The sequence below is a fragment of the Bactrocera dorsalis genome, chromosome 4, assembly GCF_023373825.1.
Source record: "Bactrocera dorsalis isolate Fly_Bdor chromosome 4, ASM2337382v1, whole genome shotgun sequence".
In the NCBI taxonomy this organism is placed as follows: Eukaryota; Metazoa; Arthropoda; class Insecta; order Diptera; family Tephritidae; genus Bactrocera; species Bactrocera dorsalis.
In genome coordinates, this window is record NC_064306.1 from 6418547 (window position 1) to 6445323 (window position 26777).

Sequence of the window (26777 nt, forward strand, 5' to 3'; positions counted from 1 at the left end):
ACATGAATTTATTTTAGTGAAAATAAAGTGTACTAAACCTTTAGTACTGAAAAATTTTTGATCAGCACAGTATTTTAGAACTTTTATAAGTGGAAATAAACTCTTGGTGGAATAAAATCAGGCATATATGTATATTTTTATATACATATGTTGTACTTATATATGCATACTATATATTATACTTACATTTTATATATTAACAATTTTTTAAGTTCTAAATTATTTAAAAATAATTACAATAATTTAGAACAATATGTATTTAAACTTCGCCTGTGTGTTGAAATCAACTCATATATGTTTTATATTTTAACTAAAACCAAAATTTCATGTGTTCCATTTCAACTACTGTTATGTTCGACGCCATTTTGCGCTATTACTCAGCCAAATACCGCAATGCTTGTTTAGTACTACTTTAGTACTTTATTTATTTATTTTGGCAATTACAAATTGACACTCCCGCAATTTATTATGTAAATATTAAGTTGCATTTAAGCAATTAACTAACAAATTTGACTTGGAAGTATTTATACACGGCGGAGGCGTGCAAAAAGTACGCACAAATACCTGTGCAGCAGACACTACATACACACACACACATGCACACACTTGTGGTGTATGCTTAGGATAACCAGCGCCTGCTTACAGACACATGTGTGGGTACTAAATAAACATGTGTGGAAAATAGCAACTTTTCGACAAGTCTTTGTTGCATGCAACACATGCAGTACCTATAATGTGGGTGTGTGTAGGGCCTGTTTCTCAGTAAAACATATTAGTTTGTCTGCGAGTCACTCTGTTTAGTTTCAATTAAAACTTGCGTCATGCAGGCGAACAATTTGTTGCTTGTTTGGTGGTTTGGCATATGTTGAGTTTGTATGTGTGTGTGCGTAAAGTGTGCGTGCATTTATAAATCATGTGAAGCGCTGCAATATGCGAGTAATGCAACATTTCCCAGTCGTAAGAAAGCAAATCTGGAAGAGTGCTGAGTTGCCACGCGCAGCCCGCGTGAGCTGAGAAGTGCAAACATTTGCGAAATTATTTATTTTCTTTGCAAGTTCTTGAAATTTCCATATTTTTGTTAAATGTGGCCATTAAGTTTTCAGCTAATATCTGCTAATTGTTAGTAAAATATATCGGAATTTTCGCTTTGAAGCTTGTTCCTGGTATTAATTTGCAAATTTGTAATATTTGCAATTAATTATTTTAACGCCCATTACTACTATTACTTTCAGCACTTAAAATCGTTTTGCTGGCACAATTCAAATGAATCTCAATTATTATGAGTTTTGTTAAGAAATTTATGGATATTACTGTGAAATTGATTCTAATTTCCTATAGGGTGCTCTGATGCAAAGAAACATGGAAGAAAAAGGGATTTATATAATAATAATATAATTAGATATAGTATTTATTTACGTACCTTTTCTTTTCGATATAAATATCATAAATATTTCGTTTATAAGTTTTTAGTACCAAAATTTTTCGTTGATTTTAAAGGTGATCTATGTGATCTAATGCAGATATGTTGTTGATATACATAGGTTTCAAATTAAGTTAAAACAAGCAGAAAGGGACAGGAAGAAAGTATACTAAAAATTTAGTACCAAATTAAATTGTCCTAAACAATACTTTTGATTAGTTCTAAATAAGCAGACGTTTTTAGTACCAAATTATAATAAAAATGTAGCAGAAAGAAGTGTGCTAAAAATTTAGTACCAAATTAAATTGTTCTAAAAAATATGTGCCTAGTTGTTAATAACCATATGTTTTTAGTACCAAATAACACTAAAAATAGTAAAAAAGAAAGTTAAAAAATACGTACTAAAATTTAGTACTAAATTAAAAATCACAGAAAAAATTATTTCAATACGTTTGCCATTTACAGCTAATTGTGGAAGCAAACTGTAGCAAAAATGCATTAAAAAGAATGAGTGAAAATGAGTACTAAAAATTTAGTACTCAGCTAAAAAGTCGCAAAATTTTAATAGTTTAGAGATGAGCGGTCATCAAAAAACAAGCAAATTCAACCAAACAGACAGCGAAAATGTGGTAGATAATGAAAGCAAGTGTACAAAAAATTTAGTACTAAATTAAAAAATTTAAATACAAGTATTAGAGTACATTGAAAGTTTGAAAAACTAAACAAGAAAATTAAAAAGGAAGTAACACATGACTTCACAACACAGTGTGAAGCTTTAGTAACACTTAAAAAGTGTACTAAACTTTTAGTACTATATTAAAATGCTTTATAATACTTACTTTTGAGTCGAAATTTGCGAACATTCGAAAAACCAAACTAACTAAGTTAAAAAGGAAAAGGAAAGAAAAAACATCGAAAATACAGTGTACTAAAAATTTAGTACTCAATTAAAAGTTTCCAAAACAAATATTGTAATGGTATGGAAATCTGCGAGTATTTGGAAAATAAAAATTATCAGAAAAAGCAGCAAAAAAGTAATATACATATAAGCTATTAAAATATGTACTAAAAATTTAGTACTAAATGAAAATGTACTTAAACAAATAGTTTAATAGTTAAGAAATTCGATGATATTTGGAAACGAAAAATCAGCCAAAAAGGGAGCACGATATGAAGAAAAATAAAAAAAAGTGTGCTAAAAATTTAGTACTAAAGTAAAGTTCCACAAAATTATTCAAACTGTGTCACATAAAAAGTTTAAACATACTAAATTTACCACAATTTAATTGCTATATTAAAGAAACTCTGTTGTGGCACCTTAATCAGGACTTCGCCTTCAACACTTTCACAAATATAATTCAGTATATAATAGACTTGCTGCAGGCAACAAATGTGCAGCAGCTGCATTGAATGCCACTAAAATTTAACTACTCCGCAACCACAGCAACAAAACATATTTAAGTGCGTTGCATGCCACACGTTTTGGTTGCCACGCTAATAGCTACTTCCGCATGCTGTTCCGCCCGCCTATCCTTCCTGTTAGCGCTTCCTTCCTAGCTTCCTTAACGCCTATTTAAGTGCCGCATTTCCTATGTTTTTCCTTGCTTTTGATTTGGCTGTGCCGAGCGTGTTGTAGCGCTGCTGTTACTTGCGCTAACTTAGTTAAGCCACTTCCTGTTTCGACGCAGACTTTCGCGTACATTTTAGAGTTGCCTGGTCCCTTGCTTGTCTTTCTACTTATTCAGTATGAAAATATTCACTCGCTTTTGTTGTTTTTGTTTACTCGGGGTATTACTTAACGATGTAGTTAGTGTAAGCACTACTTAGGTATGTTGCATGTCAGCGTTATTTATTAAGTTCTCACGCTGATGGAATCCTAAACACTTTGCTGACCACATTTTTTAATGATTTTAAGGAAGCTTAAAAAGAAATATATTCTTATACTTAGGTATTCTGTAATCTCAGTGTAGTCTCGATGGTTTGGTTCATTTTCAGAACTATAAATCAAAGCGTACCGAAGTACAAGTTTAAGCTCAGCTTCTACCTATTTTATACTTCCGAACCATACCGCCCTTCTTCCAAATGTTAAGGTTTGTAGCCCAGTTTCTATGTAATCTTTAATGCTTTTTACCAAAACTAAGTCTTCGATCTTCAGACCGTAGTTTCCGATGTAGTCGAAGCTATTACGAATTGAAGCATTCTGAAGTGCGTGTTGAATCTCAGATTGCCGAACCCTACGACCATTCTTTTATACTCTAAGGTTAGTAAACTACTTTCTGGGTACTCTTACCCTTTTGCCACCGCTATTAAGACCTCGGTGCTTCATCGCATTCAATATATTTGGTATCCGTGTAGGTTTTCTGACGCTGTTCAATTTCCAAAGATCCTTAAATCACATCTCTAGTTCCCGTCATGTCAGAATCAGGTCCCCAGCTAACCCGATTTCATTCCCAAACAATACAATGTTTCAAGCCACTGGTTTCAAGCGCAGTTTCCTTCATTTTGAAGATCTAAATGTTCATAAAGCTAAACCAGATTCTTAGTAGTTTTACCAATCGTGGTCCTGTAATCAAGCCCTCGATTCATCAACTCTTATTACATTTAACCGCCCGCAAACTGCGTTCTTAATTTCCTTAGAACCTAGATGCTTGTGATACTTCAAATCTAGATTCCGGTCGACCAAGAATCAAGAACTACGATCCGAAGTCCCATGGTATTTAGTACTAATTCTAGCTTAAGAAGGCTCTTGAACTAACATCTTTGCGTCCGTTGTAGAACTAAGTAATATAATGTCTTCGAACCACCGATGGATTTTTACAGGAAGTAAGGATCTAGTGGAGTTCTTTCTTTTGCAAAATTTATACATAAGTTTCTTCAATCCCTGGACCATAAAGTTCAATTATCACGGTCCCGAAAATAAACCCTCGATTCGTCAACTATAATTTTTTTAATCAGCCCTAAACTACACCTTTAGTACCATTGGTTTTTGTAGCACTTAGAATCAAGTTCTCGGTTCAACAAAAAAAAAGGAGTATTACGAATCGAAGCTAACAGGCATTTTGGATTGAGACTCTTGGACAGACAGCATAAGGTCCTTTGCAGGACCGGGTAATATATTCTTAAAACGAACAGTCTTCAAACGACCAATGGATTTATCTCGAATGGATTTTGAATTGAATTAATTGCGGCCTTTGAGCAGACATCTTAGACTCCGTTTTAGAAGCGGGTAATATATTGACTTCGAACGACAAATATTTTTTCCGGAAAGCAAGAATTTAGATACAATTTTCTCTAAACCAAAATTGTTTTAAATTTCTCCAAACTCTGGTTCGAAAAATTACGTTTCTAGCATACATTTATTGGTGCTGTCCATAGCATATAAACCATTCATTTGATTTTTTCTTCAAATACCTGGAAACTTAGATATTTTTTTATAAAGCTTCCCTTAATGAGAGAGTTGCATTTGAAAGTCGCTTATCAGCAATCGAAGAAGATCCCAATTTATATAATTTGCAGTCAAGAGCCTGGAATTTTCCACGCTACCACCCTGTATTTGCAAATTCGAAACGTTTACAGTACACTTGCAACCGAAAAATGCTTTTAACTCGCTCATAAATAATTTCCGTTCACTACTTTGTAGCCTGCAAGCTGCTTTGTTAATTTGCTGCTTACATTCTGTTGAAGTACTTAAGTGGAACAAGCAGGATGGAGGAGGAGGTGATAGCAAAGCACAGATTGCTGTGGCAATGAAGTCTATTTTCAGCATTGTTTTCTGGTTATTTGCTACCTGCTAGGCGCTTAAGCTGGCCCGCTTACTTTCACGTGCACACTTCCGGTCTGCTATTGTTTTTCGTTCCTCCTGTGGGTCACACAGGTCCAGTTGCATTTTCTGCGAGTCGAGCAGGGAGATCACATGTGTAATGGAAGAGCAGAGGTTAAATGATTAAAGAATGTGTACACATTTGATTAAACGTTGTATTTTTTGGGAAGAAAATTCATCAGTAATGGAAAGATCGCGAGAAAAGTCATACTTGTAGCTAAAATATTGTCAAAATACTATCCTTTCAAGTATGTTTGGGTAAAGAATCATTTATTTTTAACTCTGTAGTAGACATATCATTTAAAATATTAAAAGGTTTAAATGGGGTTCATCGAACATTTTGTACACTTAATATCGCTTTACTACAAATCGTTTGAGAAGTGAACTAGTTATCAGCTGATCGAACGAAATATGACTAAAAGTATTCAAAGTAGCACTCAGAATGCGTTTTTACATTTTCGCAATTCACGTTTCATATTTCAAACCACAAACGCATAATTTCTGAAATTTTCTTTAAGAAACGAACTGTCTGTTTGAGCAGCAGGATCAAAGAAAGCTTCAAAATATAATTTTTAACGTCTTCGCCAAGAACCACTTCCAACAGCCTATTAACTTAATACGATTTTACCTTGCGCCTTGAAAGCCTCTCTTGACTAAGTGAGTTTTACCACAGCAGCTGGCATTAATAATAAAATACCCAGGTGCGCCTTAAGATATGCAACGGCTGAAAGCATATTTAAGATTATCACAGCAAAAAAGGGGAAGAAAGTGATGTTTTCGTGCATATTTGATATGGAAAGTGAAAAAAAATGATTAAGGAAATACAACTGCGAAAAATTTTGGTGAAAAATACATAAATATATAACGTAACAGATATATATATCGATGTGATTTCATAGGTTTGTGTGTTTGCATTGCTACCTTCAGTGAAATTCAGTAAACATACGTAAGTTTATATACAAAAAGCATATAAGCACTCATTATATACTTTTCTGCGCTTGAATGCGAACGAGCACACCGCTGAGAATATATATATGTACACTGATATATTTTCATTTGGAAAAGAAATGAAAATGATGCAAATATGCCGCAAAACTTCATCTTCGAGTTATATTTGTATTTAAAAAAATTCGCATATCTTTGGGGAATACATAAATGAATGGCTTACAGAGAAGAAAATAAAAGAGAAGCGCAAAAATGCAGAAATGCAAACCTAAAAAAAATTTAATGGAACTGTATAAGAGAAAGCAGAAATAGTAAAATAAAGGCAGAAATATTTTTAAATATTATTTTTATTTGCATTTCGTAAAACAAATATGAAATGTACGCCTTTCTCTTTTTCAACTACGCTTTCGCATATTTTTTGAGGTTATGTTTAATTTCGCCAGCCGAAATGAGCGCATCAGAATTTTTTTTTCTCATTTTCGGCCAAAGAAAACATGCATTTTTGTAGCGCAGCATGCAGTGCCGAAGGCCTTCAACTCTTTGCTTTTTATTTTGGTGGGTTTTGGGGCTCGCTACTTTTATTTTGTTGCAATTTATATGCGTGGTGTACCAAGGCACTCACGAATTTTATGTTTTTTACGATGCAAAAAGTAAAAGCTTTCCCTTTCATGCGATATTTGTAAAGTAATTGTAATAATTATAGGCCTGGGTGCGCATTGAGTTAAGTATTACATGCTTGAACTCATTGAAATTTTCGATGAAGCAAAAAATTTAATAGAAAAAAAATAATTATCTCTACTGAATATCGTTACCTAAAATGGAAAATAACGTAACATCACTTTTCATAACTTGACAGGCGAAGGAAAAACTATATAATAGAAACCACTCATATTGCAACAAAATTTGAATTTTGGTTATAAAACGGTGATGTATTGGTTATATGTTGGTTACATATGGGTTTATATTGGTTATGTATTGGTTATATATTGGTTACATAATGGTTATATAACGGTTATATGTTGGTTATATGTTGGCTGCATACTGGTTATATATTGGTTATATGTTGGTTACATATTGGTTATATATTGGTTATATGTTAGTTACATATTGGTTATATATAGGTTATATGGAACAGCGGAAGTTGAAATTTGTATAATACAAATGACGTAGTGAATGTAAGCACTAAAAACTTGATTTTTTGATGCTATGTTGTTTTGCATTTTAGGTGACGATATCACGATGTTTGTATATGAGTGCTTATTGAAGCAATTAAATCAATTTATTGAATCATCAACTCAATGCCATCAAACCTAGCCACATATAGGCAAACGTAAATATACATACACTAACCCACACTCATACACACACAAATCCAACTGATTCCCACTGATATGCTCCGATTAGTTTATAATGTGAATTGCATATTTAATGCGCACATAAATTTACTCACAATATTTGCTTGGGTTTAGCTGCAAATAGGATTAAATGAGCGTGCATACAAACATATACCCACACTTTGAACTCATACACATGCATTATAGACACACAAGCTCACATCGTTGGCAACCTGTATGTGGCGCAGTTATCTGAATATATATGTGTTGTTTGTATCTATGTACATATGTATGTATAACTATGCTAATTCAACCGCGATTACTACTGGTAATGTCGTGTTTGCTGCAAAAACTAATCCTTATTAACAAGCAAACAATGCCGGGCCCTCGCAAATCTCTATAAATTGTGCAACAACAACAAAAACGTAACCCATAATATTGCGGGTATATGCTGGAGCAAATCGTTGAAGAGCAACCGGCATATCAATATTTCGAAGGGTATATGTATGTATTTATGATTTTATGCTTAAGCGAAAATGTAGGAAGCAAATGAATGCTCTGAGGTTGCCAGCGAGCAATATGTCTACACTTGCATTTGAAGCCTAGTGTACATATATGTATATGTATATAAAATTAAATTTACAGTAAACAGTGCAGAAGGCTGGTGAAATCCAAGGTTGCAAATTTTAATAATTTCACGAAAAAATAATTTACAATAAATATTTAAAAAATAATGAAAAAGAGTTTTGAAAAATGTTAAAAATAAATAGAAGCAAAAACATTAACTTCAGCTGCACTTCACAATTGTTTTCCATAGACTTGATTGATCGGCTAGTTTGTATGGTATGATATATATGCTATATTAATCTGATCTAAGCAATGTCTGAATCAGATTAGAGCCTTGATTTTAATAGTCATGCGTGCCAAATTTCGTGAAGAAATCTCGTGAAATTAAAATTTTTACCATAAAAGGACTTGATTTTGGACGTCCGGTTTGTATGGCAAGTATATGCTATCTTAGTCTGATCTCAACATATTTTTCTCAGATCAAAGCGTTTCTTTAAGTAATCAGTTATGCCAAATTTTTTGAATTATATCTCCTCAAATTAAATTTTTTCCATAAAAGAAACAGATATTGGACGTATATTTTTTATGGCAACTATATTCAATATTAGGCTGATCGATACAATTTTTTCGCAAATTAGTTGTAGATAATATTCACAAAATTTCGTGAAAATATCTTCTCAAATAAAGAGGTTTTCCATACAAGATCAATATCAAGGATCGGTTAGTTTGTTTGGCAGCTCTATATATAGTAAGTAGTCCGGTAGTAGCGGTTCCGACAAAAGCGTAGCTTTTTGAGGAAAAACCCACCTGATCAAAATTACAGATCGGTATTTCAGTAACTGTGGGATTTTTCTTCATTTTCTTCAATATCTAATATTACTTTCATTGTTATTTTGTAGATATCAAAAAATCGCCACAAAAACTTTAACAAAACCAATTTTCGAAAAATGTGTTCAATTACATTGTTTTTCAGCAACTTTGTGATCAAACTTCTTCACAGAACTTTGTATGGCATGTTTCCGCTTTGGCTGCAAATACCGATACGTACAAAAATAGCTGCGATAACACGTGACAAACTTTGGCTTAGCTTATCCTTGAGAGCGATATGAAAGCACACACTCGCTTCACACACCCACACCAAAGAATTGAGACAAAGCAGCCGCCGAAGAAAAGCAAAAATTGCTTGCTATTTATAATAGTGTGCGATTGTATGTGTGAATGTGTATGTCTGTGCGTGTATGCGTCTGCGTGTTATATAAGTGTTTGTGTCTATAATAAACGTGTTTACCCACGAAATTGTCGAAATTATGCAAATCATAGCGAATATCCTTGAAATGACAGCAAAGAGGGGGTGCAGCTGCAGGCGGTGATTGGCCGCCAGCATTTCGTAGACTTAGTGGCGTCCACGCTTTTATGGCAAAATACCAATGATTGTCGCCATTAGTGTGAGGGATTGTAAAAAAGTCCAAATTCGCTTTTATTACAATCAAAAATTACAATAAATAGATTTTGCGCTCTGTATTTTTATTTCCAATGACCTCAATAAAATTTGATATTTTTTATATGCCCTACGCACACATTTCGTTTATTAGATTTTCGTGCGTTTGATAAACGTATTTGTATTCAAATTTCATGCGCCTGCAGGCAGACTACAATGAAATGCCAAGCAGTGTGCACGCACACATCCTTGGAAAAATATATGAAAATCTTTGAGTCACACACACATACATGGAAACGCTCAAAGTCGCATTTGAAAAATGAATATAAGAGTATTTGCTCTTTTGCCGACAGCCGTTTGTCCTGCAATATCAAATAGCCGTAATAGCAACAACAATCAGCACAATACACAATAATATTTTGTGTAGTAAAGTATTGTGCGTGACCATGATTTTCATGATTTTTAATATTGTTTATTGATAAGCTTCAAGCGATACAATGGCAATGGGCAACACAAATTGAATAGAGCATTGATTGAAGAAGAAAAGAGTAAGGAAAAAAGTTCGAGATTATGGTTATTGTTAGATTTTCTAGGAATTGTTTAGATCCGGCAATCATACGAAACCGTCTTCCCAAAATATCAATGCAATGATGGTAAAAATAGAGACTGTAATAATATGTAAGAAAAAACTCATGGAATAAATATAATGAATATTAAAAGTGTTCTGGTAAATCAGATTTGAAAACTGACTTTTTGGTAAAAAAAAATTATATTTAGGAAAAAAAAAATTGAATTCTTTGAAATTTTTTAATTTATAAAATATTATAAACTAAAACTATTTAAATTTAAGAAATTCTTTCGAACTAGTTCAGCTAATAAGATATAAAAATAAAATAATTTTATTGAAAAATTTAGTATAAGATTTGTTCATACAAATTTTTGAAAAAAAAAAAACAAATATGCGTACGTAAATAGAACATTTATACCGTGTGCAGTGGTTCAGATTTTCTTAAAAGTGAAGTATTGCTCTCAGCGTTTTTCACTATATAAATATTCAATCTCTTTTTTAAAGAAAAATGCAAAAATATTTTTTGTTGAGAAAGCTCTCAATAAGTTTTTTTTTTATTAAAAAAATGTAATAAAAAACATTAATAAAAAATTTAATAAAAAAAAAATAATAAACAAAATTAATAAAAAACATTTAATAAAAAAAATAATATAAAATTTTAATAAAAAAAATTAATAAAAAATTTTACTATGAAAATTAATAAAAAATATTAATAAACAAAATTAATTTTAATAAAAAAAAAATTGAATAAAAAACATTAATGAAAAATTTTAATAAAAAACTCAATAAAAAAGTTTAATAAAAAAAAATTAGTAAACAAAATTAATGAAAAAAATTTAATAAAAAAAATTAATAAAAAAATTAATACAAAATTTGAATAAAAAAAAAATTTATAAAAAAAAATTAATAAAAAATATTAATAAAAAAATTAAAAAATTTTAATGAAAAAAAATTTAATAAAAAAAATTAATAAAAAAGTTAATAAAAAATTTGAATAATAAAATTTAATAAAAAAAATTAATAAAAAATGTTAATAAAAAATATTAATAAAAAAAATTAATGAAAAATTTGAATAAAAAAATGTATTAAAAAAATTAACAAAAAATTTTAATACAAATGTTAAAAAAAAAAAATTAATAAAAAAAAATAATACAAAATTTTAATAAAAAAATTAATGAAAAATTTGAATAAAAAAATTAATAAACAAAATTATTAAAAAAATTTAATAAAAAAAAATTAATAAAAAAATTTATACAAATATTGTGTATTAAAAAAAATAATAAAAAATTTTATTAAAAATGTTAATAAAAAATATTAATAAAAAAATTAATATAAAATTTTAATAAAAAAAATAATACAAAATTTATAAAAAAAATTTTAATAAAAAAAAAATAAAAAATTTAATGAAAAATTTTAATAAAAAAATTTAATAAAAAAAAATTAATACAAAAATTTAATAAAAAAATTTAAAAAAAAATTTAATTAAAACTTTTTATAAAAAAAAGTTAAAAAAAAAATAAAATAGTTGAAAGTAAATAAAACATGTATACGGTCTTATACAATGGTTCAGGTTTTCTTAAAGTTTTTTAAAGTTTTACAATATGTTTGATAATTTTTTTTAAGATAAATGCACAATATTTTTTAGTAAGAATGCTCTCTATGACGTCTTTTTATTCAAAAAAAAAATTTTTAATTTTAATAAAAAAAATGTAATACGAGTACAACAAGTTTAATTGAAAAATTGGTTTAAAAAAAAATTTAAAAAAAAATATATATATAGAAAATTAAATAATCTCATGTAAATAAAACAAGTATGTGGTCGTGTACAATGGTTCAGGTGTTCTTACAGCGAAAGAGTGCTTTCAAAGCTGTTCAATATTTGAGACATATTTTTAAGAAAACAAGCGAAAATATTTTTGTAGAGAAATCTTATTGAAAAAATTTCAAATAATAATGCTTTGTCATTAGGTTAGAGTTTTTTGTGTATAGAAGTTTAATATAAATTTGTTTGCAAAAATTTAAAAAATAATATATAAATAAAAAAAATTCAAAAAAATATAAAAAAAATAAATAAATAAATAAAATTACCTGCACATAAAAAATACAACAACTATTTAAAAAATTTTATTTTGAAAAATTTGGTTTTATAAATTTAGAAATTTTCAACGAAAAACTAATAAATTAACCTAGAAAATATTTTATAATTCTTTAAATAAATATTCAAAATTTTTTAAACTTTTTTCAAACAGAAATTTTGACAATAAAAAAATACCATTACTTCACCTTCTTTCACTGCATTTTGCAAACTATTATTTTTTTGGCACTTGACTTGCGCCCCTGCTTTTATGACGGAAGTGCAATACTTAAAATTCCCACTCAAAAATTTACAGGCAATCGCTTGCAAATGGTCTGACAAATCATCAATTAAGAACTTGGCAAGGAATGCTAAAGCAGTTTTTGTTATTATTGGCAAGGGCGCCGTTGTAAAAAATCTCAATTTAACTTGCTGGTGACAAACTGTATTTAAGAGTATGCAATAGAAGCGAACAATGTAAGTTGGCAGCGCGTTGGCAAGAAGAAGCAGCCACGGTGATAGCACAATTAAAATTATATGCGCCGTTATAAGTGGTGTGTCAAAAAGGGTTGCCAGTATTTACGAACAGTTTTGAGGGGGAGGTTACTAAGGGGGAATATACGAAATAAGGAGACGTAAGTGGAAATAATGAAATTTAAATTTCACTAAGCAGTTAGTTTTCGCATTTTGCTGAAATAATATTTAAAAAAAATTAGGAAAAATCTTAAAATATTTTAAAAAAATTTTAAAATATTTTAATTTATTTGTTGTTAGTATTTCAAATGATAATCTGAATCAACCAAAAAAATCAAAAATTTTCTTAATTAAAAGTGCTTCATAAATAAAAATAACAAAATATGCAAACTTACGCAATACCCTGTACCTTTTCACTTTGCCATCAAACCCACACGACTTCTGCAGGTATTATATTTCAGTACTTTTCCTCTAACTAATGAAGCTAATGAATTAGATTATGTAACACTCAAATTCGTGTTCATTTAGCCATTCAATATTGAATGTAATTATTGAAAATGTGGGTGTAAACAACGATAAGTGCATAAAAGTTAAATGAAAACATATCCATCAAAGCATTCAAGCAATCACGCCACACGCAAATGCGCAAATACACAAATACAAATATAGAAGCATACTTTTGGGGTGTGAAAGACAGCAGAAATAATTGCTAATACAAACGCACATATTTATTTAATGCCAACCCATCAGCGCCACATATTTATAAACACATCAAACCAAATCGAAGCACAACGACGTACATATCTCCAATGAGAGACCGCACCGATGCCCTTGCCTGGCACATCAGCCAAACAGCCATAAGCCGAACGCAAATATTTTATTAATTAAAATAAAACCAACTGAGCAGCCAAGCTAACGCTTCAGCGGCTATTAGCTATTATTTGTTGTTGTTGTTTTGTTACGTTTGTTGTTGTCTTAATCAGCCTATGGCAATTTATCAATTTTCGCAACGTCATTGAGAGCGTGGGTGAAAAGAAAACACAAACACGCATGTGTATATAGATATAAATATGTTTGTATGTGTGTGTGTGGTATGTGAATGAAAGCATTTGTATAAGCAGACCTAGTGAGAAATTGACACAATTATATTTGGATCTTTTTATTTGAGAAATTTACCATGGCGTATGAGTAACATTTTTCGTTAAGAAATGTAACTATGCGTTAAAAGTGTTAGGGTGGAGGTCTAAATTACTTTTTAAAAGTACTAAAATAATACGTGTACTAAATACACGCGAGTACTAAAAGTGTGACATGGCGTATGAGTAATATTTTCCTTGAACTTATTAACTTTTATTATCAGTAATGGATCTAAGCGACTTTTTGAAAATATTAAAATAATGGGTGTACTAAAAATACGTGAGTACTAAAAATATAGGATTGTTTCTTAAAACTATATTCGCTGTTTTCTGTCTAGTGTGTGAAGAAGAAAGGTATATGCACTAACTAAAATGAGCTAAAAATTAGTACTTAAAATGTGCTAAATTTTGTACTACAATTTTTTTTAAAAAGTTCAAAAAAATTCGAATTAAAAAGTAATTTTATATATTTAAAACATAAAATACTTAAATTTTCTTCACTTTTTTGCTTTTGTAAGCAGAGTTATTTTAACTAATGAAATTACATTTTTTGTACTAAATTTTTTACAAAAAGTTAAAGGCAAGAAAATGATAAAGATGTCATCACTCATTAAGCTAGATAAACGAAGTTGACATGAAGAAAATTTTTGTACTAAAAAATTTTATGCCAAATTGTGTACTAAAAATTAAAAAAATAAAAGTTGTTAAAAAATATGCCGTACTGTGCCGAAAAAGCTTAGTAAATATAAGAAAATATTTGTACTAAAAAGTGTATTAAGTCTTGTACTAAAAAATGTACTAAAATTTTAAAAATAAAAGCCGAAAAAGTTATTAGACAAACTTTGGAAAACTCTGTTAAAAAAATGTACTAAATTTGTACTAAATGTGTTCTACTAAAAATGTACTAAATTTTGTGCTAAGTCTGTACTAAAAAAATAAAATTTGCTAAAAAATATGGCGTACTGTGCTGGGAAAAATTAGTTTACAGGAAAAATTGTGTACTAAAAAGTGTTATAAATTTTGTACTAAAAATTTTAGTACTAAAAATTTACTAATAAATTTAAAAAAATTGTCATATTTTGGACGAGTTTGTGAGTAAAAAATGTTGTACTAAAGTTTGAACTAAATGTGTTCTACTAAAAAGTGTACTAAAACCAATAAAAATATGTATAAAATTTACGTTTAACATAAATTTGGTAATATTTAGTCCAAACAAAAAAATTTTACCAAAAAGTGTACTAAAATTTTATAGCTGTGTACTAAGACTTCATATATTTGTACTAAAATTGAGGAAAATAACAGCTGTAAAAAATTATTAGTTGTTTAAGTATTGTTATTAGTTTAGAAAAATTTCACTTTAATAAAAAAATGTGCGCTAAAATGTGTACTAAATTTTGTACTAAAAAATGTGTAAAACAAAAGTAATAAAAGTTGTGTAAAAATAATGTTTGAAAAGTTTAGTTAATGTAAAAAAAATATTATGCCAAAATTATGTCCGAAACTACTTCAAAAAAATTTATTAAACTTAAAAATATTTTGTACTAAAATATATACTGAATTTTTGAGAAAAATTGTCTACTAAAACACAAAAAATAAATGAACTGAATTTTTGAGCAAAATTGTCTACTAAAACACAAAAAATAAAATTAAAAAAAATTATGTCTAACATTACTTCAGAAAATTTTCGTTAAGATCAAAAATAATAATCTAAAATATGGAGAGACCTAATCTCAGCATCATCGGAAACCTGACTTTTCAACAGAAAAATATTGTTTACTAAAATTTTTTTGTTAAATTTTGTACTAAAAATTTGTATACTCAATATTTTTTTTTATTATAAAGAGTAGTAATAGTGAAGGCACTACGCTTTAAGAGCTTCCCTCAAAACTTCATAACGCCTTTACTGCTCAACACATTAACATCGCTTTCTTGCTGACCTCGCTGCTCATTTTCAACGCACATAGCGTGTACAGTTAACTCAAGCAAACAGCAAACACACAAACCCAAACCTCGCATGCTAGTAAAATTACTGCATCAATGGGTTCTAATCAAAACATGCACAACAGTGCTGCCGGAAGCATGTGCCGGAGATAGGATGAACACGAATGATATTTATGTAAACAAGCACATGCACAGCTAAGTTGACACACATACACGCACAGGCAACTAGGTGGGTAGGGTAGTTGGCAATATAATATAAGGCGGCAGTAATAAGCGAAAAGATTGCAAGCGACGTTAATATACTACAGGAAGTAGCAGCAGAAAAGGTAGTCGAGCGACTGCAAAACATAAAATGAAGCTGGAAAATCGCTGAGCCACAGTGTGTTGCATGCAACATGCACGCTGCAAGTTAAACTAATTAAATAATATGACATCTGATTATTTAGGATAAATCCACTTACCTGCGAGCAGGAGCAAATACTTGATTATTAATGTGTGTGAGGGAGTGTATATATGCCTGTGTATGTACCAAGTGTATGTATGTGCGTGATTATGCATTTAAATATGCACATTTATGTATTTGCCTGACTGCACTTGAGTGGTTTGCAATTGGATTGTGCATGTCTTGCCAGCAGCTAGTCAAAACATAGTCACCAACATATACATAAACATGTGTGCATGCGCTGCAACAGTCAAACTAGTCACTTCGACATGCCAAACACATTTCGTTATAAAGCGACAAACACGTACATGCACACATACAGCGTGTACGTGATCGTAAAAGTGAGGCAAGGCAATAGACGTGCATTTTTTAAGCGCTGCAAAGTAGCTGAAGTAATGTTAATATATATGTGTGCAAGGGTTACCAGAAAAGTTTTGTTTTTAACGAATAATTTAACAATTTTTGTATAAAATTTCGATTTTGTACATAAGTGAAGTCTCAGATATAGAAAAATAAGCAAAACTAAGTAAAAGATTTCAAAAAGTTATACTGAAATCAGTCAAAAAATCGCTTAAAATCACTCATTTATTGCTGTTTTGTACAGAAAAGACATTTCCTTGGCGTTTTTGAAAGAACTTTGCATACAAATCTCGTCTGAAGTAAAGAGAATCAACATAAATTTCTATCCGTATGCTGTGAAAGCATCACAGTTTTTCTAAAACTACCCTCAAAAGCTTAGAACTTTTATAAAAAAAATCCCTTTAATACTTCAAAAGCAACTCAGGACCATAAAAAATCCAAAAATTAATTGAAGTTAGAACCAACCCTCGTAAAAGTAATCGTGGTACAATGTCACGTCGCATCGCTCAGTTTGACTGTCATGCCATTTATGTTTGGTTTCTATGTGTGTGATGCACTTTAATGCGCCTGTCTGCCAGTTTTTCAAATTTTCTACATTTTTTTTAATTTTTTTATTCGGTTTTCAAATAAAGTATTCATATGGCTTTTTATATGCAAGATTGCAGTTGTATGTAGGCATGCTGCAGCATGCTTCTATGAGTGACAATTTTTATTGCCGCGTTTCACTTTTTTAGTTTCGGTTATGTGTTTTTTTTTAAATTTTTTAGGTTAAATTCTTTACGGTAAAATATGTATTTTTCTTTTTGTCATTTTGAGTGGCATCTTGGCAATATTTCTTGCATTAGAAATATTTTTTTTGCAAGATTATAAGTGTATATTCATGCTTGTTGATGGGCTTATCTCGCTGTTCATGGCAAAGAGTGCTCATTTTAGGAGAATTTGTAGAGAACTTAAGCTAATTTTAGCTTGAGGACGAGAGTAGAGAAGATTCAGTATTTTTTGTTGACGCAGAGTAATTAAAAAAAATATATATTGAAATTGTTTTAGCACAACTTTTATGGCCAACGTTTGCTTATATGAAAAATATATATAAAATTATTTAAATTTTTGTGGAAAAATTAAAATACGTAACTGAGTATTAAAAATAATTCACTTCTTCTTCATATTATGTTTTCGGCATCACTTTTCCGAAATCTCTGCATTACATAAATCAGCGACACACCATAAACTGTCATACTTGAAATCTCTCACTCACTTACTTTTCCATTTTACTAAAATTTTGTATGCGTTTTCATTGCATTCTGTGCTCCTCTTCACTCACTAACTCGCTGGCTTTTCCCCTTACCAGCAAACGTATGTCATTAGAGCGCAATATTGAAAATTTCATTGCAAAACTTTTTAATTACTTCTGCTGCTATGAGTACTCAGTTAAGTGGCAGTGAGAGGGAGCCGACAAAAGACAAAGTCATAAGAGTAGAAAATTGATGACGGTGATGAGATGACAAAAACAAAATATTTTAAATTGATTAGTTAAAATTTCAAAATTTGATATAAAAAATGTACTTTATAAAGTAAACTAACTGTTCATGGTTTTCATATCAAACTAAAGAAAAAAAAATAAAAATTAAAAAAAAGCAATAATAAAAAATTCTAATACTTTTTTACGTAACCATTTTTGTTAAAATTTTTTTTTTTTCTAAAATTCAAAAAAACAATAAGCAAAATTTTAAAAATTTTTAATTCATTTAATTTTTAGCTGATATGTTTATATTTTAGCTAATATTATACATTTTTTATAAATTTTTTTTTCTAAAACTCAAAGTATCATAAAAATATTTCAAATGTTTTTTTAAATAGCAATATTTTTACTTAAAATATTTTTAATACTTTTGTTTTAAACTCAAAAAAAATATAAAAAAAAATCAAAAAAAAATCTAAAAAAAAAATATTTAAAAAATAAAAAATTTAAAAAATATTTTTTTTTTTTTCAAAATGCTATAAAAACTGTCAGAATTTATTTTAAATAATCCGATTTACATATTTTTTCTGAAACTCCAAGAATTATACAATAACTTTGAAAACTTTGTTAGATATCTTCATTTATTTAAAAAATTTTAGCTGATATGTTTATATTTTAGCTAATATTATACATTTTTTATAAATTTTTTTTTTTTTCTCAAACTCAAAGTATCATAAAAATATTTCTAATGTTTTTTAAATAGTAGTATTTTTATTTAAAATATTTTTTAATACTTTTGTTTTAAACTCAAAAAAAAAAATATGAAAAAAATTCTAAAAAATATAAAAAAAAAATTCTAAAAAAAAAAATTATTTAAAAATTATTATTAATATTATTAAAATTATTTAAAAATTATTTAAAAATATTTTTTTTTTCATAATGCTATCAAAACTGTCAGAATTTATTCTAAATAATCCGATTTACATATTTTTTCTGAAAATCCAAGAATTATACAATAACTTCGAAAACTTTGTTAGATATCTTCATTTATTAAAATTTTTTTTTTATAATTCTTCTGTTTTGAACTCAAAAGAATATAAAAAATTTTTAAAACTTTTTAATATACACTTTTGTTCTTCAAATATTTTTTATTTATTTTTTTAAAACTTAAGGAAGTATTTAAATTTTTTTTTAATCTCATTTTTATTTGAAACATGTTTTCATAACTTTTTTTTTAAACTCCAAGACTTATATATAATATAATATTTATATTTCTATAACTTTATAAAACAATATGTTTGTAAATTTTTTTTCGAAAACTCAAAAAATTATTTTAAAAAATATCTAAAATGTTTTTAAATGACTTTGTATAATTTGTAATTTTTTTTTTATTTTAAAGCTCAAAAAACTGTAAGAGCATTTCTAAAAAAAAATTAAATAATATAAATTTTATTAAAAATATTTTTAAGTTTTTTTAGTGAATCTAAAAAAAACTATAAAAAAAATATAATTTTTGCAAAATTATTTGTTGTACATACTTTTTTCTAAAACTCTAAAAATTATATAAAAAGCTTCGGTAACTTTATTAAAATATTTTTAATAATCTTATTTTTATTTAAAATATGTTTATACTACTTTTTATAACTTCAAAAAGTTATAAAGAAATTTCTGAAATTGTATTAAATGACTGTGCATAATTTCTATATTTTTATAAATTTTTTCTAAAGCTTAAAAAACAGTAAAAATAATTCTAAGCGATTTTTAAGAATTTCATTTTTATTTAAGAATTTTTTTTTTTAAATTTTTTTTAACTCAAAAAACTATTAAAATTAAATTTTAAAAAATATAAAAAAATATTTTCAAGAAAAAAACTCTACAATATTTTTTAACAAACCTTGTTTTTATTTATAATATTGTTTTTATATATTTTTTCTCCTAAAAATCAAAAAACTTAAAAAAAAAAACTAAACTTGCTTAAATTATTTCATATAAAAATTACATATTATTTATGGTGAATATGAAAAAGGCCATCTATGAACGCCTGCAAATGTCTGGCTGACACTTTACATACATAAATTCGGTTTTTTTCTTTTCTTTTTCTGATTTTCTGACCCAATGCGAGTTGAGTATGCCGCAATAGCAGCTAAAAAGTTCATAAATGCGCTTGATAGTACGCACAGAGTGTGTAGGCGTGGCAGTGCGAGTGACATTGAGTTGACAGTTGTCATGTTAGATTAAAGTTTTTTCTACAGTTATACAACAGTTATGTTTTACCATTTTCTTCAATGGCAGCCTGCAACAGTCTATGTGCTGGCAGGTTTTGGGTCGAGTGGGCTTTCAAGGTAGAGGTAAATTGTCGCAACAAAACAAAATAAAAAATGGCAAGAAAGCAAAAAATATAAAAAAATATACCAAAAAAAACAAAAGCAAAAACAAAAATATAAAACACAACAAGCTTATAAAAAAAGCTTGCTATGAAAAAGGTAGAAAATAAACGCTCACAATGACAATAAGCTGCGTAAGAAACTGCAAACTTTTGTTTATAAGCTGTTAACCAACTGCTAGACAGCAGCGTCGGCTTGCAAAAGTGGCCTAAAACGGCAGCTGCGGCGTTTGATTTCACGATACAACGGAGCAAAAGCGATGAAGGTCAGCTGTCGTGTCTACTGAATGAGTGCAAGGCCAGTACGCAAGTGCAATTGACATTATATACAATAGAAAATATGTATATTGTACTGTGTGTGTATGATACACAAACTGTATATAGATTAACTAGGCGCAGGTGAAATTGTGCAGTCAAAAATCGTAAGCTTTAAATGCCTACTTTTAGGCTTGTAAGCCGATTTAAATTGCACGAAATGCGTGTAGCAAATTGATAGGTTAGTTTTGCTGGGTGATACATGGCGTATGCGTAACATAATGTGGTTAGTAGTATGACTTGGCGTATACATTATATGCTGTAGTTAGTGGTATAACATGGCGTATGCGTAACATTCTGCGGTTCATATTATGACATTGCGTATGAGTAATCAAAATTAAAGAGATGTGTACTTAGCACGAAAATAAGCTAATATCTTAAAAGTAAATATAAGAAATAAAATCGGTTCATCTCATAAACGGATTTCGAATTTAAAAAATTGTTAAGTAAAATATGAGCCAAAATTAAAAAATAATTTTTTCGAAGTTTGAAAAATTTTCTCAATTAAAATTATTTTTTCTTCAAAATTCTAAATTAAAAAGTTCTGATTTTTAGGGTTTTAGCATCACTAATCATAAAATTTTCCAATTTTGTGCTTTCTTTTCATCTTGCATACGGTGTTATAGGGTGACATGGCGTATGCGCATTATTTTCGTGTTTATACTAATTTGGTGGTATAAAAATTCGTGAATTAAAAAAGAAAATATACTCATTAAAAACTCATTAACATCTGATACATGCCTACAATTAGGCTCTCCCAGGCCTTGAAGGTTATGCTGACCAGCAAACTCCATATAATGTAGTATAATATGTATTACATACATGTGTATATGAGGAAGCGTAAATAAGAACAACAGCATTACCTGAAAATAAAAGAAAAAAAAATATTTTAATATATTTCAAACTTAATGATCATAAAAAATTTAAACACGTATTCTGGTAAAATATTTTTTTTAATTTTCGCTAAAATTCAACTTTCAAATTTTTTTTTGACATTTTTTTACAAATATACCACAAAAATGGTGAAATATTTCACGCTTGCTGTAATTTTTTTGTACTTCCTCTATGTGAATTGATTTCTAATGCCTTGAACATGCTCTCGACGCTGCAAACACACCAACTCATACTTGAAAAAAAAAAACAAGGAACTGTGTCGCACGTAAGCCAAATAATAAGACGGAAAGCGCAAATATCTGACAAGGTGGCATAGCTTCTTCAACAGTTATCTCATATGTAGATATATATAAAACATATGTGGCTCACGCGTGCAAACGTGAGTGGCAGACACAAACGCCTCCGCGTGGCAAGTGAACGTAACACGCCATGTAATGTCACGCCAGGAATAATTCACCAAAGCACGTATGCGCCCTACAACAATAACAACAAATGCAATGATTACAGCAGCAAAGGTAGAAACTATATACGAATTATACCAATAAAAAGCAGACACGCCAAAAATTGCGCAGAAATACACTGATACGTGCCGAACCAGTTGATTTGGCATTTATTTGTACGCTTCACGCTGTGGGCGTTATTTTTTATCGTAATTTTTATTTGCTATCTTGCGGGTGTTGCAATTAGTGACACATCAATATTGAGAGGTTCATTGGAGGCACATATACATACACATATATGTACATTTTTGGGATTTTTTCGGTTATCGTTCTCTATTTTAGAAAAATGCAGATCATTATTTTGGCGTCATGGTTGTTCAGCTTTGCTTTCGATTTGGCTGTTTGAAAAGATTTCAGTTATGATTTTATGCGTTAGCGGTTGTCGTAATGTATCCACTTTTCTTCACCAGTCACAATTCAACACATTTTGGGCTTTCCAGTCATATGTCACCCAATTAACATCCTTGGTCTTATCCATATGATTTTTAGTAAGCCTTAACTTTCAAAAGGCGCGTGTATATACATATATGACAGCTGTCGGATCATTACTTTGTGAATTATGTCATTTTGAGGGAAGCAGCTTTTGTTATTGTAAATAGAATGGACACAAATAAATTTCACGTGTTGATGAAATATTGCTTTTTGAAAGGAAAAAACACAGTTGAAATAGAAACTTGGCATGACGGCTAATTTCCGAACACTGCCACAGAAAAATCAGCCATCAAGAATGATATATTTTCGTTGAATTATGAGAGAGATCGAATCAACTGCCCCTGATTTTGAAGCAAAGAACACATCGTACTACAATAATGCTACTAATAAGTAGAGAGAGTCGCGAAAATTAGTATATCACACTACAAGAGGATCATGTTTAATAAAAAAACGAATTTTGGCAAAAAAAATGTGTTTTACTATGGTATGCCGGAGACTTTTCATTAACCTGTTATTACTTTCATTTACTACAGCTGGTCTAAAATTCTCGAACGGTTTATGAATTTATATTTATAAACAGCATGAGTTTTTTTAAGGTTAGGCAAGTTTCTACAGTACCAGAATTTTAAAGAATCTTTAAACTCTATTTTGTATTGAAAATTCTCAAAGGTTCTGATAATAATAATTATTTAAGTAAACAGTGAACTTCGCTTTTATCATAACAACTTTGAATATCCAAAGCAGGGATTATTACAAAAGACTTTTTTGACTTTTTTTATTTTACATTTAATCCCAACTTTGCGCATATTTTTCTTAACTGTGTGTCTTTTTCATGTTTTCTTTGCAGATCATTACTACTGAAACCATATAAAAACAAATAACTGTCGTCGTATCCCAACAAGATTTATACGAATACTTTCAAAGTCACTGTAAAATCAACCCAAAGAAGTTTTTAGACAAAAAAACGAGTATTTAAAACTGAAGCATATTTAATAACATACCACAAAGTTTTCGATTTCCGCGAAAGTTCACACGCAGCCACCTGCAGCGAGTTTTCCACTTACCAGAACACACGCTCCCCCCAACAACTCTCGCCTCACCGGATAGCTGCTCGCAGTAAACACATCAAGTGCATACAATGTTTCACATCTCCGCAAAGGAGTCGAGACTAAGCAATGCGAATAATAATAAAACAACAGCAACAACAAAAGCAGCAGCAACCACAACAACAATTACAGCAACACCACGAACGCATGGCAGCAACTCTAGCGGCGACCGCAACGCATGCCAAACCATCGATATACGCAAGTTGGCAGCGACAGCCGCGCAATTAGAGGCCGCCAGTAATGGGCAGCGCAGCAGTGTCGTGGGAACAACCGAAGCAACAACAGCAGCAGCAGCAGCAGCGTCGACGTCGGTGGGAGCGACGCACACAGCTACAGCACAAAATTGCAACAACAACGGCAACAGCATACACAGAAGTGGCAGCAAGGGCAGCAACAGCAGTGGCGGCTATGCAGCAGCAACACGATCAAGGTTAAGAGCAGCAGAGGACAACACCAAAGCAACAAAAACACCAAATAATTTAGCAGCAACAACAACAGCAACAGCCAGCGATAACAAGAAAACCACAGCAACACTACTTAAAATGCATTCCAACGCGACGCCGAACACGGAGCACGCAAACGCCGGCGGCAGCAGCAGCAGCAATGCCAATACCGGCGGCGCAGTAGTGCTCAATATTGGCAATGCCGCGGAGTCGCTGCAGCGCCACGGCAGCGCGCGCAGCAAATGCAGTACGGGCAGTGGCGGTGGCCAAGCGCGCGTCTCACGTGGCAGTGGGAGCGCACGCAGCCGCAGCAGCAAGCAGAGAAAAACTAGTTCCTCAAGTGCCAAAGGTGCTGGCGGTGACAGCACAACAAAAACTACAACAACAACAACTAACAACAATCCTACTAGCAATAAGTTAAGCGCCGGCAATGCCGAGCGCGGCACGCCGCCGCCACCATATACAAGTCAGGCCGCCGCTAACGCGCGCAACTCGGTGCAACGCACGAGTAGTAAGCGCAGCACCACCAAAGCGGCTAATCAACAGCAGCCGCAGCAGCAGTCGCAAAATGGTGGCGCGTCCACACGCGCGACGCAGCAAAATCTTGATGCGCGCCAATCGCAATCGTCATCGTCACGCGAACGTTCACGTTCACGTTCGCGGTCGCGTTCACAACAGCGTAGCGATGAGGAGCGCGACGCCGTAGCAGTGAGCGCCGCGGCCAGGCAACGTCGGCGCCATGGCAGTCGAAATTCGTTGGCGAGCGTGGAGCGCAGCAAGAAGCGCGTTGACGAGGAGGCAGATGATGATTCCTATACGTCATCGTCCGGCGTGAGCTGCAATGGTTCGTGCAGTTCGGATGATGGCGACTCGAATAGCACGACGTCGAGCGGTGAGCCGAATTTACCATATCCGGGCTTTCCGGAGATATCTTTCCTCATATTGTCGCAGGACTCGAGGCTACGCAACTGGTGCTTGCGACTCATCACCAATCCATATCCTTTTCAATAAAAAAAATTAAAGAAAAATCTAACTTTTTTACAGAAAATAATTTTCGGTGCGGCTTTGAACAGTAAGTAATTATATTTGCATCTAAAAGTATGCAGTGAAATTTTTATCGAAGAGTAATTAATTATAATATTTTTGCTTCTGAAAATAGGCAATGAAATGCTTTATGTTTGAAATATAATCTCAACGACATGACATAAATACTTTTCACACTATTATCCGCTTTTAATTTGTTTACTCAACCGAAACTACTTCATAGAAATGCAAAATTGTTCGAAACGCGTACGCGCCAGAAAGTATGCAAAATCACTGAAAAAAAACGGTTACCCCCCACAGTGTTCAGGCACAAAAATTCCTGTTTGAAAATCAGTTATTTTCCTCAATTATTTGCTAAGTGAAACTAAGAAAGCGCAAACGGTATGCAAAGAAAGAAAGACCAGCTGTTTTACCAGATTAGTTGATACGCCAAAGCAAAATTTATAATTTTTCCATACCAGTTTTTTGGTATTGTGCGAATTCAGCGATAAGGAAAGCACGAAGAGCGCACACAAATCAAATAAATTAAAAGTTAATCAAATGCGATTTTAGACAAGTGGCTGAGGTAGAGCAAAAAATTGTCGTAGAAAGAAGAGGAGAGAATAATAACGATAAATAAGTGGGGAAAAAGAGAGTGCTGGCTCGAGAACGTAGATGGTTTCTGATAACATTATAGCGCAGCGAGCAATAAAAATCAGTAAGAATGTGCTTTTTTTATGCTAACAGTGTTATTTTCATTTACTTCTTACGAACAAATAGGTATAGCCAACCTTTAAATAAGTAAGGTTCAGACCTATTAAAGAAGCTCCAAAATCCAACTAACAATGGATAATCCATTAGAAACAGTGAAGTAAAGAAGCAAGCAAATGCACATTCTTCAAAACCGAAACAATATTCAATCTACTTATTAGTCTCTACTCTCTTCTGAGTCTGATGGACTCATCAAGTTTAACAATGCGAAGTCTAACAGAATCACAGTGAGTTTCATAGTACGTTAAATGTGAGTAATTTCTTAGAGAAAGTGTTGAATATTGAAATAACAATATCAAGTGTAAAAATAAAAAAAAATATATAAGGAGTTAGAAAGACACATATATCAAAAAAGGGAGTAGAGCTTCTGGAATATAAAAAAAGCTTTATTTATATGAGAATGCAAGAAATTTGTCAACCAATGCAAAAAAATGCCATAACAACGGTTAATACCTGTAGTATTTCAATAGAGTAAACAAATTCTTACAATGTAAAAGTAATAGTAAGAATATTTATACCCTGAACAGGGTATATTAAGGTTGCCACGAAGTTTGTTACAGAACTAGCAGCAACTTTGGAGATCCTATAAGTTTCTACATACATATGTATATAAAAGAACACTGTGACGAGCTGAGTCGATTTAGTTATATCTGGGGGTTCAGGAGGCCAATGAAACCCTCAGTTTTTGAGATATCGATTGGGAATTTCGTTATAAGTTCTTTTCTCTTCAAGCAGCTGAAGATTTGTCGGAATCACCGATATCGAACAACCATAACATATAGTTGCCGTACGACCTGACCGATAAAACTCAAGTCTCTGGACGGAAAACTTTTTCATTTGTTAAGATATCTTCATGAAATTTTATGTAGCACATTATTTCTACATTCTACAACTTCCCAGAAATTATTCAAAGTTAAGGTTAAGGTTAAAGT

At 30.8% G+C, this 26777-nt stretch overlaps 1 protein-coding gene across 1 annotated transcript in view; it reads left to right on the top strand.

The window, feature by feature from the left end:
• Nucleotides 1–26777, top strand: part of LOC105232238 (voltage-dependent T-type calcium channel subunit alpha-1G) — a 227316-nt gene that overhangs the window by 73361 nt on the left and 127178 nt on the right. Inside the window, exon 3 of the mRNA XM_049454459.1 lies at nucleotides 23350–25046. Coding sequence (XP_049310416.1) covers nucleotides 23641–25046 — 1406 coding nt within the window. The 5' untranslated portion in view covers nucleotides 23350–23640. The remainder of the gene's footprint in view (nucleotides 1–23349; nucleotides 25047–26777) is intronic.